Source organism: Dipodomys ordii, unplaced genomic scaffold (assembly GCF_000151885.1).
Source record: "Dipodomys ordii isolate 6190 unplaced genomic scaffold, Dord_2.0 Scaffold100, whole genome shotgun sequence".
Taxonomy (NCBI): Eukaryota; Metazoa; Chordata; class Mammalia; order Rodentia; family Heteromyidae; genus Dipodomys; species Dipodomys ordii.
Window position 1 is genome coordinate 5,315,825 of NW_012267316.1, and position 12,236 is coordinate 5,328,060.

The 12,236-nt window shown below is 42.5% G+C and overlaps 1 protein-coding gene across 1 annotated transcript in view; it reads left to right on the top strand.

Moving 5' to 3' along the window:
* The first annotated feature begins 3,850 nt into the window (after window positions 1–3,850).
* Window positions 3,851–12,236, top strand: part of Rab12 (RAB12, member RAS oncogene family) — a 33,263-nt gene continuing 24,877 nt past the window's right edge. Inside the window, exons 1-2 of the mRNA XM_013027138.1 lie at window positions 3,851–3,868; window positions 6,694–6,748. Of these exons, the coding sequence (XP_012882592.1) occupies window positions 3,851–3,868; window positions 6,694–6,748 (73 nt within the window). The remainder of the gene's footprint in view (window positions 3,869–6,693; window positions 6,749–12,236) is intronic.

Below are 12,236 nucleotides of genomic sequence, written 5' to 3' on the forward strand. Positions count from 1 at the left end.
AATCAGAACCTCCTGATAACTAGAAGGTGTTATACACTTTTTTGTTTAAGTTATTTTTCCTTTCTTTTTCTTTTTTTATTCTTTCTCCTTTTTTGACGTGTTTGGGTGTATGTGTTCATGTGCCTGTGTACACTCCAGTATTGGGACTTGAACTCATCGTCTCTCACTCTTGCTTGGGTTTGTTATTCAATGCTGTGGTCTACTACTTGAGACACACCTCCAGTTCCAGCTTTTAATGGGAGATAAGAGTCTCACAGACTTTCATGCCCAATCTGGCTTTGAACCTTAGTTCCCACACCTTACCTCCTGAAAAGCTTGGATTGCAGACATAAACAACCTGAACCCAGCTTGTTTTTCAGATAGGATCTTGTGCTTTCTGCGTAGACAATCTCAGACTACAATACTTCTACCTGCATATCTATCATAGCTGGAATTACAAGTATGCCCAGCTTGTTGAGATTGGGGGAAGGGTGTCCTTGTTAACTTTTGAAATTACAATGCTCCCACTCTCTGTCTCCTGTCTTTTCTTTATAACTAAAAGATAGAAAGGAGACATTGTGAAGTACACAAAGAACATAAAAATAGAAGATTAGACCCTAAAAGGAAGATCAGGTGTGTTGACTGTTAAGATAGCTGGTGAACAACTTCCGCCCCCACTCCCACATCAAAGGCTAAAAATGGGTGGCTGTTCAGGCCTGTAGTATAGCAAAGCACAGACAATAACCTTGATAAAAAAAATCATAACCCTAGTTACAGAGGTTTGGGCAGGAGAGGCCCATGTGCATGGATTACAGGAGGAAGGAAATTTCAAAATCCTACCTTCCAAAAGCACAGAGCAAGAAGAAAACTCAGGACAGTGTCAGATGAATCATTATCATTCGCTTGTGATCAAAACTACCTGGCTATCAGCCTCCACACCACCACCAACCAATAGCAGGCATAAGAATGAGCATCCAGTGGCAGTGCTGGGGTTACATTGTTGAGGGAAGGGAGAGGGACCATTTCCTGTAGCTGTAGGTTCCCATCTGCCCACCTGGAAGATGGACAGACCTCACCAATCTGATTGAATTCATCCACCTGCGTTCTACGTATCTCAGGAATCTGGAAGGGTCTGTTTCTTTGTTGAGATCATTCAGATTATTTAAGGGAAATCCACAAAGTGCTAGGAATGCCTAAACTTTTACCCAGGGGCAAGGAAAAATTATCCTCACTGAATAAATTTGAAGAATAGTGACTTAAAGTACAATGACATCATGATGGTACCCACTAGTCATGTCTACCCAATGCACAAGTCAAGAGTGTTCAGAGCACAGAAATTAAACTGAAAAACTTGATGTCTCCTGAATTACCTCTATTGCAAGCTTATATTCCTTCTTCCTGGGAGCTGTTGATACTGGCTTTTTCCCATCCTGAAGCTAGGAAGTAGAGTGATAATAAGAGCCTAAGAAGGAAGCCAGGAACCAGCAGCTCACAGCTGTAATCCTAGTTAGGAGGTTGAGATCCAGAGGATCAAGGTTCAGAACCATCCCAAGCAGAAAAGTCCACAAGACTCTGTCTCCAATTAGCAAGTAAAAGGCAAATTTGGAGGCATGGCTCAACTGGAAGAATACAAGCAAAGAGTGAGCAAGCAAGCCAAGTAGGCTCAAAACGCTGTGTTTAGGAAAGAAGGAAGGAAGGAAGGTAGGAAGGAAGGAAGGAAGCAAGCAAGCAAGCAAGCAAGCAAGGAAGGAAGCAAGGAAGGAAGGAAAAGAGGGAGGGAAGGAAGGAAGGAAAAGAGGGAGGGAAGGACAGAGCCATGGAGGAGGAGAAGGAGGAAGGGAAAGAGGGGGAGAGGGGAGGGAAGGGGAGGGGAAGGGAAAGGAAAGGGGAGGGGAAGGGAGGGAAAAGGGAAACTGATGGACAAGATGTGTGGTTGAAGGAGAGAACAAACCCTAAGGCCTGTCTCTGGTTGCAAATCACTTGTGGTCCTCTAACACTTCACTTTTGACTCAGAAGTGCCCACATCTTGAGGCAAACTTCCCCATCACGTTAATATCGTTGCAGTTTTGAATTTGCTTTAAGAGTGCATTTGCTTGCTTAACTAAAATTTTCTGAAGATTTAGGACTTGCTATGTTGCATGTGGAGTCTGCATCAATTCTGCTGTGGTTTCAGCATTTCTTCCTTATCTGTGTGCTGGAGCCTTCACCTCCCAGTGCTCAGTGGAAGGAGGTGGGGCCTACTGGGAAGTACACAAGAGCTCAGGCCTTATGTTTGGATTAATCACCATTCACCATCAGCTATCATGGAGTTCAGTCCCCTTCTCTTGCTCTCACTCACTGACCTCTCTACTATTTTTACTTTATTATGAGAAGAATGTTTGGGTAGAAGTGGAAAGATTCAGCAGGCAGAACATCAATATGAACACAGTTAAACTCAGCAACCGCATAAATCAAGTGTATATATATATATATATATATATATATATATATATATATATATATATATATATATAACAGACCACTGTAGATTAGTTCCTCTAACAACAAAGTGAAAACTCTTTTGGCACACTTATAAGCTAGGCCATATTCTGAGACACAAAACACACCTGTAACAAATTTTAAAGAATGTCTGCTCCCTCCCAGGCTACAATGGGATTAAACTAGAAGTTAGTGAGAGAAAGATACTGGAAAAATAAATCCCCAAATACTTGGGAGATTAAGCAACATACTTCAAAACAATGACAGATCAAAACAAATTTCAAGGGAAATTTTAAAATATTGTGAGCTAAGCAGGGCTTAGAAGAAAAGTCAAAGCATTGAATACATCTAAAATTAAATACATCTAAAATCCTCCAAGCTTCCTCTTCAGGAAACTAGAAAACAAAGAGCAAATTACATCAAGTAAGCAGGGGGAAAAATAAGAAATATAACAGAAATCAACTAAATTGGGGCTGGAAATCAAGTGGAAAAAAATCAATGAAACAAAACTAGTTTTGCAAAAATATCCAAAATGTTGATAATTAGGCTAAGAAGAAAAGAGAGCATACAAATGACTATTGTCAGAAATTCAGTGAGAAAGTACTATGAATCCATGTAACTAGAATGTTATGAAAACCCCATGCAGAGCCAGGTACGGTGGCACACACCTGTACCTCCAACCCTGGAGAGTGAAGCAGAGGATCATGAGTCTGAGGTCAGTGTAGGCAACAGAACATGATCTTGTCACAGAAAAGCAAAGCTGAGTATATAATTCCATGTTACAGTACTTGTATAGCACGTACAAAGCCCTGAGTTCAACACCTAACACCAGGTCAATCAACAAAAAACACTTCTCTAAGCTGGGTACTGGTGGCCACACCTGTAATCCTAGCTACTTAGGAGGCTGAGATCTGAAGATAAGGTTCGAAGCCAGCCTGGGCAGAAAAATCTTTGACTATCTCAATAAGCTACTTAGAAAAAGCCATAACTGGCACTGTGGCTCAAGTGTTAGAATACTAGCCTTGAGCACAAAGAGGTTCAGAGGTTAGTGCTTAGGCCCTAATTTCAAGCCCCAGGACCAGCAAAACAAAAACAAAAAACAAACTAACAAACACAAAACACTTCTCTAGATGGAAAAAAAAAAACTATAGCTAACACATACCTACAATAAGAAACTCAAAAAGTTTTCCCATGAAGACCAAACTCAAGAAAGGATTTGTAATCACTGCCTTTTAACATTGTAGTGGCAGTCCTAGCTTAAAGAGGGAGACAGAAGTAATGAGGAAGGAAGAAATAAAAATGATCTTTCTTTGCAGATGACATGATAATCTGTGTAGAATATCTGAAAGGACTGACCAGAGAAAAATCCCAGAACTAATGAGCAATCGAGAGTATGGTTGCGGAACATAAGGTAAATATACAAAACCTATCACATTTCTATAAACCAGCAATGAGCTGTTGTGAATCCAGAGATATAGAGAAGCCACATTTTTAGAGGTTGAATTGGGAGTCCTTATTAAAAGTCCCGCATTTGCAAGCAGACTATTGACACAAAGACTTGCAGCCCCATAACACTGTTAGTAAACTGAGCCATGAGAGCAGGAGAGAAAAGAAAGAGCAGAAAAACACCAATAACCCAGATCAACCCTAATGGAGAACTGAAACGGGATGCCATAATGACCAGAGCAGAGCCAGGAGATAGGACCCAACACCTGAGGCCTAGCATAATGGTGTCTATGCTCATCAGATCCTAAAATCTGGTTGGCTTCAAGGGCAGGGTCATAGGAAAATTTAGAGTCTCCCAAGTTCAAGGTGCAGGACTGACAGGTCCAGTAATCTATCATCCAAGTCCCTGTCCCTGCCTCTCAGGGATTCCGACAAACCCATCACCAGTTAGATGGGATTTCCCTGGGGCTACACAACAAGAAGCCCACAATATGGTCTATCTGCTGTTCAAAGGATGGCTTGTCTCATCTCTAGGCCTTGGAAGCCCCCATCACCTGGTTAGGTGCCAGGATGGCTGTGAAAATGAGGTGACTTACTTAGACGTTGTCTTTCCCTTACTTCACAGCAAGTAGAATATGAACCAAAAACACAATACCACTAACATTACCTTCCCCATCACGCCAAAATGAAATACTTAAGGATACATCTAAGATAATATAAAGAAGAATTGTGTGCAGAAAACTTACAAAGCTAACGCAAGAAATCAACAAAGTAAACAAAAATAAGTTTTGTGTTTATGGATGGGTAGTGCCACCCCACCCCACCCCCTGCCACCCCTGCCCCGTGTGGAGACATTAGGAGGTGATGGTGAAAGCGATGCTGAATCTAACCAGTACCATCTTGGCCAGGTGGGGATAAAAGGGTATTAACTGGGTTTAACTGGTGCCATCTTGTCTTCATGGAGGAAGGCAGAGAAGTCCCACCTCCCAGGTGATGGGTGTGCCAGAATTCTTAGAGGCAGGGGCGGGGACTTGGATAATAGGTTACTGGGCCTGCCAGTCTTGGGTAGCTCCTTGTGACCCTGCCCCCTGACCTGATCAGGTACCATTACGCCATGCCATGTGTTTTCCTGTTTGTGTCCAGTCTCCTGGCTCCTGGCTCTTCACCAGTCACCATGGTGTCCCACTTCAGCTCTCCATTGGAGCTAATCTGGTCTGTTGGTATTGTTTGTCTGCTTTTTTCTTTCCTCTCTGGCTCTCATGGCTTAGTTTTCTGACAAGAGTTAAGTGTATTTGCAGGGCTGCTAGTGAAGGATTGACCCCCACCCTATTATCCCAGGCCCATAGAGTTGCCAGGCAAAATCCAAGGTATATGTGAACTTGTTTGAAGTGCAGGCAGGACAATCTACCTAAGCCCACCCATAAACATCCCATTGTGGGCCCAACTGAAAAGCCCCAAACCCCCTTGACCTGGAGGCTTTTTCATTAACCTGTCCCTCCTTGCTCAGACCTCATCTAAAAACCCAGCTCCTGTCCCAGCTCTGGGGCAAACCTCCAAACCCGCGGGAAGGTCTGTGCCCCTCACTGTTCCTCAATAAACTAGTCGTGGCCTGTTGATGATTGAGTCCAGCCTAATCTTTTCCTGTTCTTCTCCATTTTCCCAATAGCTAGTCTTTTAGACAGGAGTCCACCAGGTAGTTGCCAGCCTTTTAATAAAGACTCCCAATTCAACCTCTTAAAATGTGGCTTCTCTGTTTTCTCCAACCATGGGACTTAAAAAGCCAGGCTGAGTGAAAGGTTGTTGCTGGTCCTTCCCTAGCACTGGCTCCCTGTCTTGTGAGTCTCCATCTCACACACTCCTGTCATTATGGTGCCCTCTGCCAGAAGGCACTCATCAGAAGAGAGCTGATGCCAGTGGCAGACCTAGGACCTATAGAACTATGAACAATAAAACCTCTTTTTCTTGTAAAGTACCCAGTCTCAGGTATTTTGTTTTAGGTGAGGAGGACAGGACAACTCCTGAGCCTCATGCATCAGCTTTGTCCTCTTAGCTCCACTGTGCCACAGAAAGCTCCTTCCTCTGCATCCACAAAAGCTTCCTGGCCAGGGCTCACATACAGAAGGAGGTTCTGACAGGCAGGCTTCTGGGATTCAAAATGGTAACTGCCCAGCTGGGTTCCAGAGCTGGATCTGAAAGGAGACATTATCTTTGTCATGATCCAATTACCCCCAGTTTTTACAGGGACAGAGATACAAGGAACAGACTGAGACTGAATCTTGAGCTCCAGGGAGCCACGAACACCAGAAAGAAAAAAAAAAAAAAGACAGGAAAGCCTTTCCAGAGTCATGTATGCAAATAGAATGCTGAAATCTGTCAAAAAAATTTAAGGTAGGAGAAGGAAGAATAATAGAAGGGGTGAATTTTTTATGTACCTTGTATTTATTACTTTTTTACATTTATTATTGTTATTATTATTATTATATCTTTAAATAGTTGTACAAAGGGACTGAGGAGAGAAGGAGCAGGCCAGCCTGGAGCTCATGGTGTCTACTGGGCTGAGAGAAAAGTAAATACAAGCTCAGTAACAAGATGTGTCCTTTCTCCTCCTCTTCTAATCTCCACCAACTCACCACCTCCATATGATTTTTCTTAAATAGACTTGATTTTTTTTTAGAGTAGCAAAACAGCAGAAGTTAGACAATTCCTCCATCTCTTCTGTGCAGTCCCCCCAGGAACATATGAGAAGAAAATTGATTGAGACCTGTTTCTTCTCTGTGTCTCTGACTCCAGCACCTTGTGCCTCCTACCAGCATCCAGGGACCTTCGAATGTGAACTTGTTAGCTTGTGAGTAGGGGTCAAATCTCAGAGCCTGCCCATTTATTGACAGTTTTCTTTTTGTATTTGACCTGTCTTTTTTGTGTATGCTGGTACTAAAGCTTGAACTCAAGGACTTGCAATTTTGCTTACCTTTTTTGCTCGTGGCTGGTGCTCTACCACGTGAGCCACGCTTCCATGTTGGCATTTTTGACATTTCTTATCTGAAGGCCCAAAATTAGAATCTTCAAACTCCCACAAAATTGGCATCCTCTCTGAGTTTACAGGTAAAGTATTCGTGTGTGTGTGTGTGTGTGTGTGTGTGTGTATACTGGTCCTGGAGCTTGAACTCAGGGCCTAGGTGCTATCCCTGAGTTTTTCTGCTCAAGGAATTCACAACTCCAGTTCTCACTTTTTTGGTATTTAATAGGAGATAAGAATCTCACAGATTTTCTTGCCTGGGCTGGCTTTGAGTCATGAGCCTCAGATCTCAGCCTCCTGAATAGTTAGGATTATAGGTATGAACCACCAGCACCTGCTTAAATGAATTATTCTTAAAGCAATCCAATATCCAATAGAAACTTACTTTGGTTTTCAATGTTTGGAAATATATATCCCATTCTCTCTCTCTCTTACTCTCTCTCTCACACACATATACACATATTTGCAATACTGAAATTTGAACTCATAGCCGTGTGCTTGTTTGGCAGGTAACTATCACTTGAATCATGACCTCAGCTCTTGTTATTTTAGGTTATTTTCAGATAAGCCCATGTTTTTCACCAGGGGCTAGCCTCAAACCATGATCCTCTTATTTGTGTCTTCTTGGTAGCTGAGATGACAGGAGTGAGCTACAGAACCTGGCTGATACTGGGAAATCACTAGAAATAGTTAATCTCTCCAGCTCCTTTTACCTGTTCTTTGCCTTCATAGCCAAAATATAACAGAGTTCTCAACTGTAGTGACATAAAACACTCCTGAATTATGACTGCAACAAGGAATTTGGTACTAATAAAGTAATACATTTTGTGAATTATAATTTTTAAATGCCTGTAATCCTAGCTACTCAGGATACTGAGATCTGAGGATCCCATCTCTTCTACTTTATCTTGTTATACTAAACTAAATCTTGGCTAAAACTTTCCATTATGAGACTCCTCGCTTTTCATGGGACTCACTGAAATGTTTTTCACATGTGGATCTCAAGGACCTGTGGTTTTATGTAGAAATTGAGAAACTGAGAGAACCCCCCTCATCCATCCTCCAGTGACAGCAATTGGTGAGCTAGCCAGGGGTTGACTGTCACAAGATGCAGAAAGCATTTAGCTTCAGAACTCCCCCGCCCCCCAAATCTGTCTGTTAGTGACGGTGGAAGCTTTCTCTCTCCTCTTCCAGAAGACTGGCCACTGAAATTGGACAATAGAGATAGGCATGAACAAGGAGAAAGAGGGGGAAAAAAGGCAAGTCCTGCACCAGTAAATTTTCTAAGCCTTCCAAGTAAATCAGATATGCTACTAAGACTGAAAACATAGAAGCAATTGGTTCTCTACGTCAAATGTGGCCAAGTATTGGAGCTGTTTCTCTGTCCTGACTTCTTTGGACTTGTTCTACCTAATATTAGCCTCTAAATATTAAACTTAAGAGAATTAACTAAAATTCTTTTTAAGAAAATAGTATGTACCAAAACTCTCTTTACTAAAAACTCTTCACTTTTAAAGGTTTGGAAATGGGTGTTTTCCTTTCTGTCCAGGAAGTCATTAGCCCAGAAAATAAAAAGTAGGAGGAAGGTAGGTCACTGGAGGCATGACTTCACAGAGGACCTTGGACCTGAGCCCTTTCTTCTTCCTCTCTTTCACTTTGGGTGAAATGTGAGTACTTGTCACTGCTGTGCATTCTGTGCCACGGTGTGATGCCCACTACATGCCCAGAGCATTCAGTCCATTGTTGATCAGCTGTGAGCCAGAATTAAACTTGCTTCTTTGTAAGTTGGTTGTTTCAGCTATCTTGGTATAGTGATAGAAAGCAGACTGGCACAGGTGGGATTGCTGGATCAAATAGTCAGGTTAGCTTGGTTTTGGTTTGGGTGCTAGAGCTAAGGCTTGAACTCAAGACCTGGATGCTGTCCCTTAGCTATTTTGCTAAAGACTGGCATTCTACCACTTGAGCCATGCCTCTACTTCAGGCCTTTTCGTGGTTAATTGGAGATAAAAGTCACACAGGCTTTCCTGAGTGGTTGGGATTAGTGGCATGAGGCACTGGCACCAGGCTAGTAGTGCTATTTTTAATTTTTTTAGAGGATTGGTGAATTGTTATACTACTTTCTAGGTTTGGATCAGTTTCCAGCAATTTATTTTTCATGCTTTCAGTGTCTGGAAATAGCTCCCAATGTTCACTTAATGTTGCTGGCATCGTTTCCTTTGGACCATCCTAATTCTTTTATCACAGAGCCTTTCCTCCTCTATGAAGATGAAGATGATAGCCTTGCCTCTGGCTGCATATAAGGAGACTCTGAGCAGTAGAAGAGTCACTTTTCCTGTGGCCAGCTATTCTTTTGTAAATCCACTTACAGTAAATTCAAATCTTGTGTTCAGATCTATCATTTTTCTGACATCAAAGTCTTTGATTTATTTGGAATTGATTCTGGCTCAGGGTGATATAGTAGGATCTAGTTTCAGTTTTCTTCATGTGTATAGCCAATTCTGCCAGCACCATTTGTTGAAGAGGCTGTCTTTCTTTCATCCTGTGTTTTTTGGCCCCCTTTTCAAATATTAGGTGGCTATAGAGCTGTAGGATCATTTCTGTATCTCCTATTCTATTCCAGTGGGTTTCAGGCCTATTCTTGTGCCACTACCAAGATTTTTTTATTCCTAGAATTTGAAGTTTGGCATTATTTCTCCGACATTCTTCTTCTTGCTAAGGACTGTTTCTACTATTTGGAGTCTTTTATTATTCCATATGAATTTTTGGAATGTTTTCTCTACATCATTGAAGAGTGTTGTTGGGATTTTTGATGGGTATTGCATTGAATTTGTAGATAGCTTTGGGTAGTATTGCCATTTTCATGATGTTAATCCTGCCAATTCAGGATCATGAAAGGTTTTTGCATTTCCGTAAATCTGCTTTAATTTCTTTTCTCAGATTTCTAAATTTTTCATCATAAAAGTCCTTCATATCTTTGGTTAAGTTAATTCCTAAGTATTTTTGGAGGCTCTTACTAATGGAGTTGCTTTCCTGATTTCTGTCTCTATCTTCTTCTTATTGGCATACAGAAAAGCTACTGATTTTTGTATAACCTATTTTTCTTGTTGCTTTTGGCAGTTTGAACTCAAGTCCTTAATCTTGCTAGGCAGAAACTCTACCACTGGTATCATACCCCAGCTCTTTTTTGCTTTAGTAATAACTAAAGGATGGATCTTGAGCTTTTGCTCAGTACCTCAATTCTCCTACCAATGTCTCCCACATAGCAGGAGCCACAGCTGTGCACCACTCCTCAGTAGTTCCCTGTCTTCCCTCTCTGATCAATGTCTTGTTTCTTGCTGTCCCTATTCTTCTGGACCTAGCCTTTGGAAAAAGTTGAAACTTCTGTTGTAGGTGGTGTTAAGGCTAACCTTGGACTTTGATCCTTCTGCCTCCTTGAAGCTGGGATTGTTGGCCTGGAATTGATTTAAAAGCAGGATGTCTGTCCTGTACTTCATAAACTTTATTTAAAATGGAACTCAGAAAACCAACTAACTTTATTAACATGGACACCTCTGACCAGATCACACATTCACTCCCTCATTCCTACAGTACTTACTGTGTGTTTTAGGTGCAGGAGCTTGATTGCACCGTGGCCTTGATAACTGGTTAAAGACAGTAAACATGCCTGGAAACTGCAGCTGGGCATTTCCATTCCTAGCACTTCGAAGAAGGAAAATATACTCTGTTAAGAAGAGGAGGAGAAGGAGGAAGAGATGGAAGAGGAGGAGGAACTGACTCACACCTGTAATCCTAACTACTCAGAAAGATGAGATCTGAGGATCATGGTTCCAAACGAGCCACAGCAGAAAATTGTGAGACTCTTCCTTCTAATTAACCATCAAAAAGTTAAAAAGTGGATCTGTGGCTAAGTGGTAGAGTGCCAGCCTTGAGGCAGAAAAAAAAACCCAAACAACCCAGAAAAAAAATTTCAGGGATGGCTCCCAGGCCCTGACCTCAAAAGCCCCAGTACCAGCACACACACACACACACACACACACACACACACACACACACACACATTGTGATTGGACAACAAAGACTTTTAGATGTAAACATCTCTGATTGACTTTGTTTTGCTAGATCTTTCCAAATCAGGTTTGTAGTGAGAAACACACCAGAGTCTGCATTACTAAACCTAGTTCTAAATACAGCTGAAATGTGGTGGCAGCCTGCCTGGCCTCTGCAAGGTGCCAGCTCCTATCACATTCAGAACCCTGTGTTCCCAGGTGCTCAAGTTCACACAGAGGAACTTGCTAAACAAATCTGTCAATACATTGCACAGAGAGCTTCCCTTAAACAGAAATCCCACAACATCGCTCCCAGGTCTTGAACGGCTAGGCTTTACTAGGTTCAATCAATCCCAGTTTGAGTTTTAAGCCGCTGGTTTCCCGCCAAAGTGCTTCCATTTGCATGATAATTTTAAGAATTTAACGTGAATGCTAAGAATGTGCGCTAGCTTGCTCTCTAGCTTTCTGTGTCTCTGTCTCTCTCTCTGTCTCTCTCTGCCTGTCTGTCTGTCTCTGTCTGTCTGTCTGTCTCTCTCTCAGACAGCAATGGACTGAAGGGAACTGATTTTGTGTGTTTCCTTGGACAGTGTTTCCTTGACAGGGAAAGAGGAAGCAGGGGTTCCCCCTTTTTCCGTCTCCACAGTAAGTGGTGGTTACGCAGGACAGCAGGTCTGCACCATAACCTCGAGTGGGCAGCGCCTGGCTCCAGGGACTTCCCAGTGCCACCGCAACATCTCTAGTTTGGAGCCACTGATTTGGAGAGGCCATCCCCAGAATGTACTTGGTTTGGGGAAGCCATGGCTAATCGAAGTGAATGGTGTGTTTGGGGACTATGAAGAAGAGGATGGAAGAGAAAAAACAAACCCCCAAAACAAAGGAGGGGGGCAGAAAGAGAGGCATGTGGACTGGCTAGCCAGAGGATGCAGATAAAGGGCAGGAGGAGGAGTTCGTTCAGATGAAATATAAAACAATGAAGCTTGTTGAGATTAGGGGAAAGAAGAGTGATAGAGGAGGTGAGCTGATTGGGATACATTGTATACGTGTGTGGAGACGTCACAATGAAACCCCCATCGCACCTTTGAACCACTTAATGCACGCTAATACCAAGTTAAAACAAACAAACAACAAAAAAATACCAAGTTAAAACAAACAAACAAACAAAACCCCCAAAAACCCCAAGGGGTGGGCCTGAGAAGGGGCTGCTCACCAGCCGGGCGGCGCGCACTGCGGTCCTCCGGCCGGCAGGGGGCCCCCGCCTCCCCGGGAGCCCG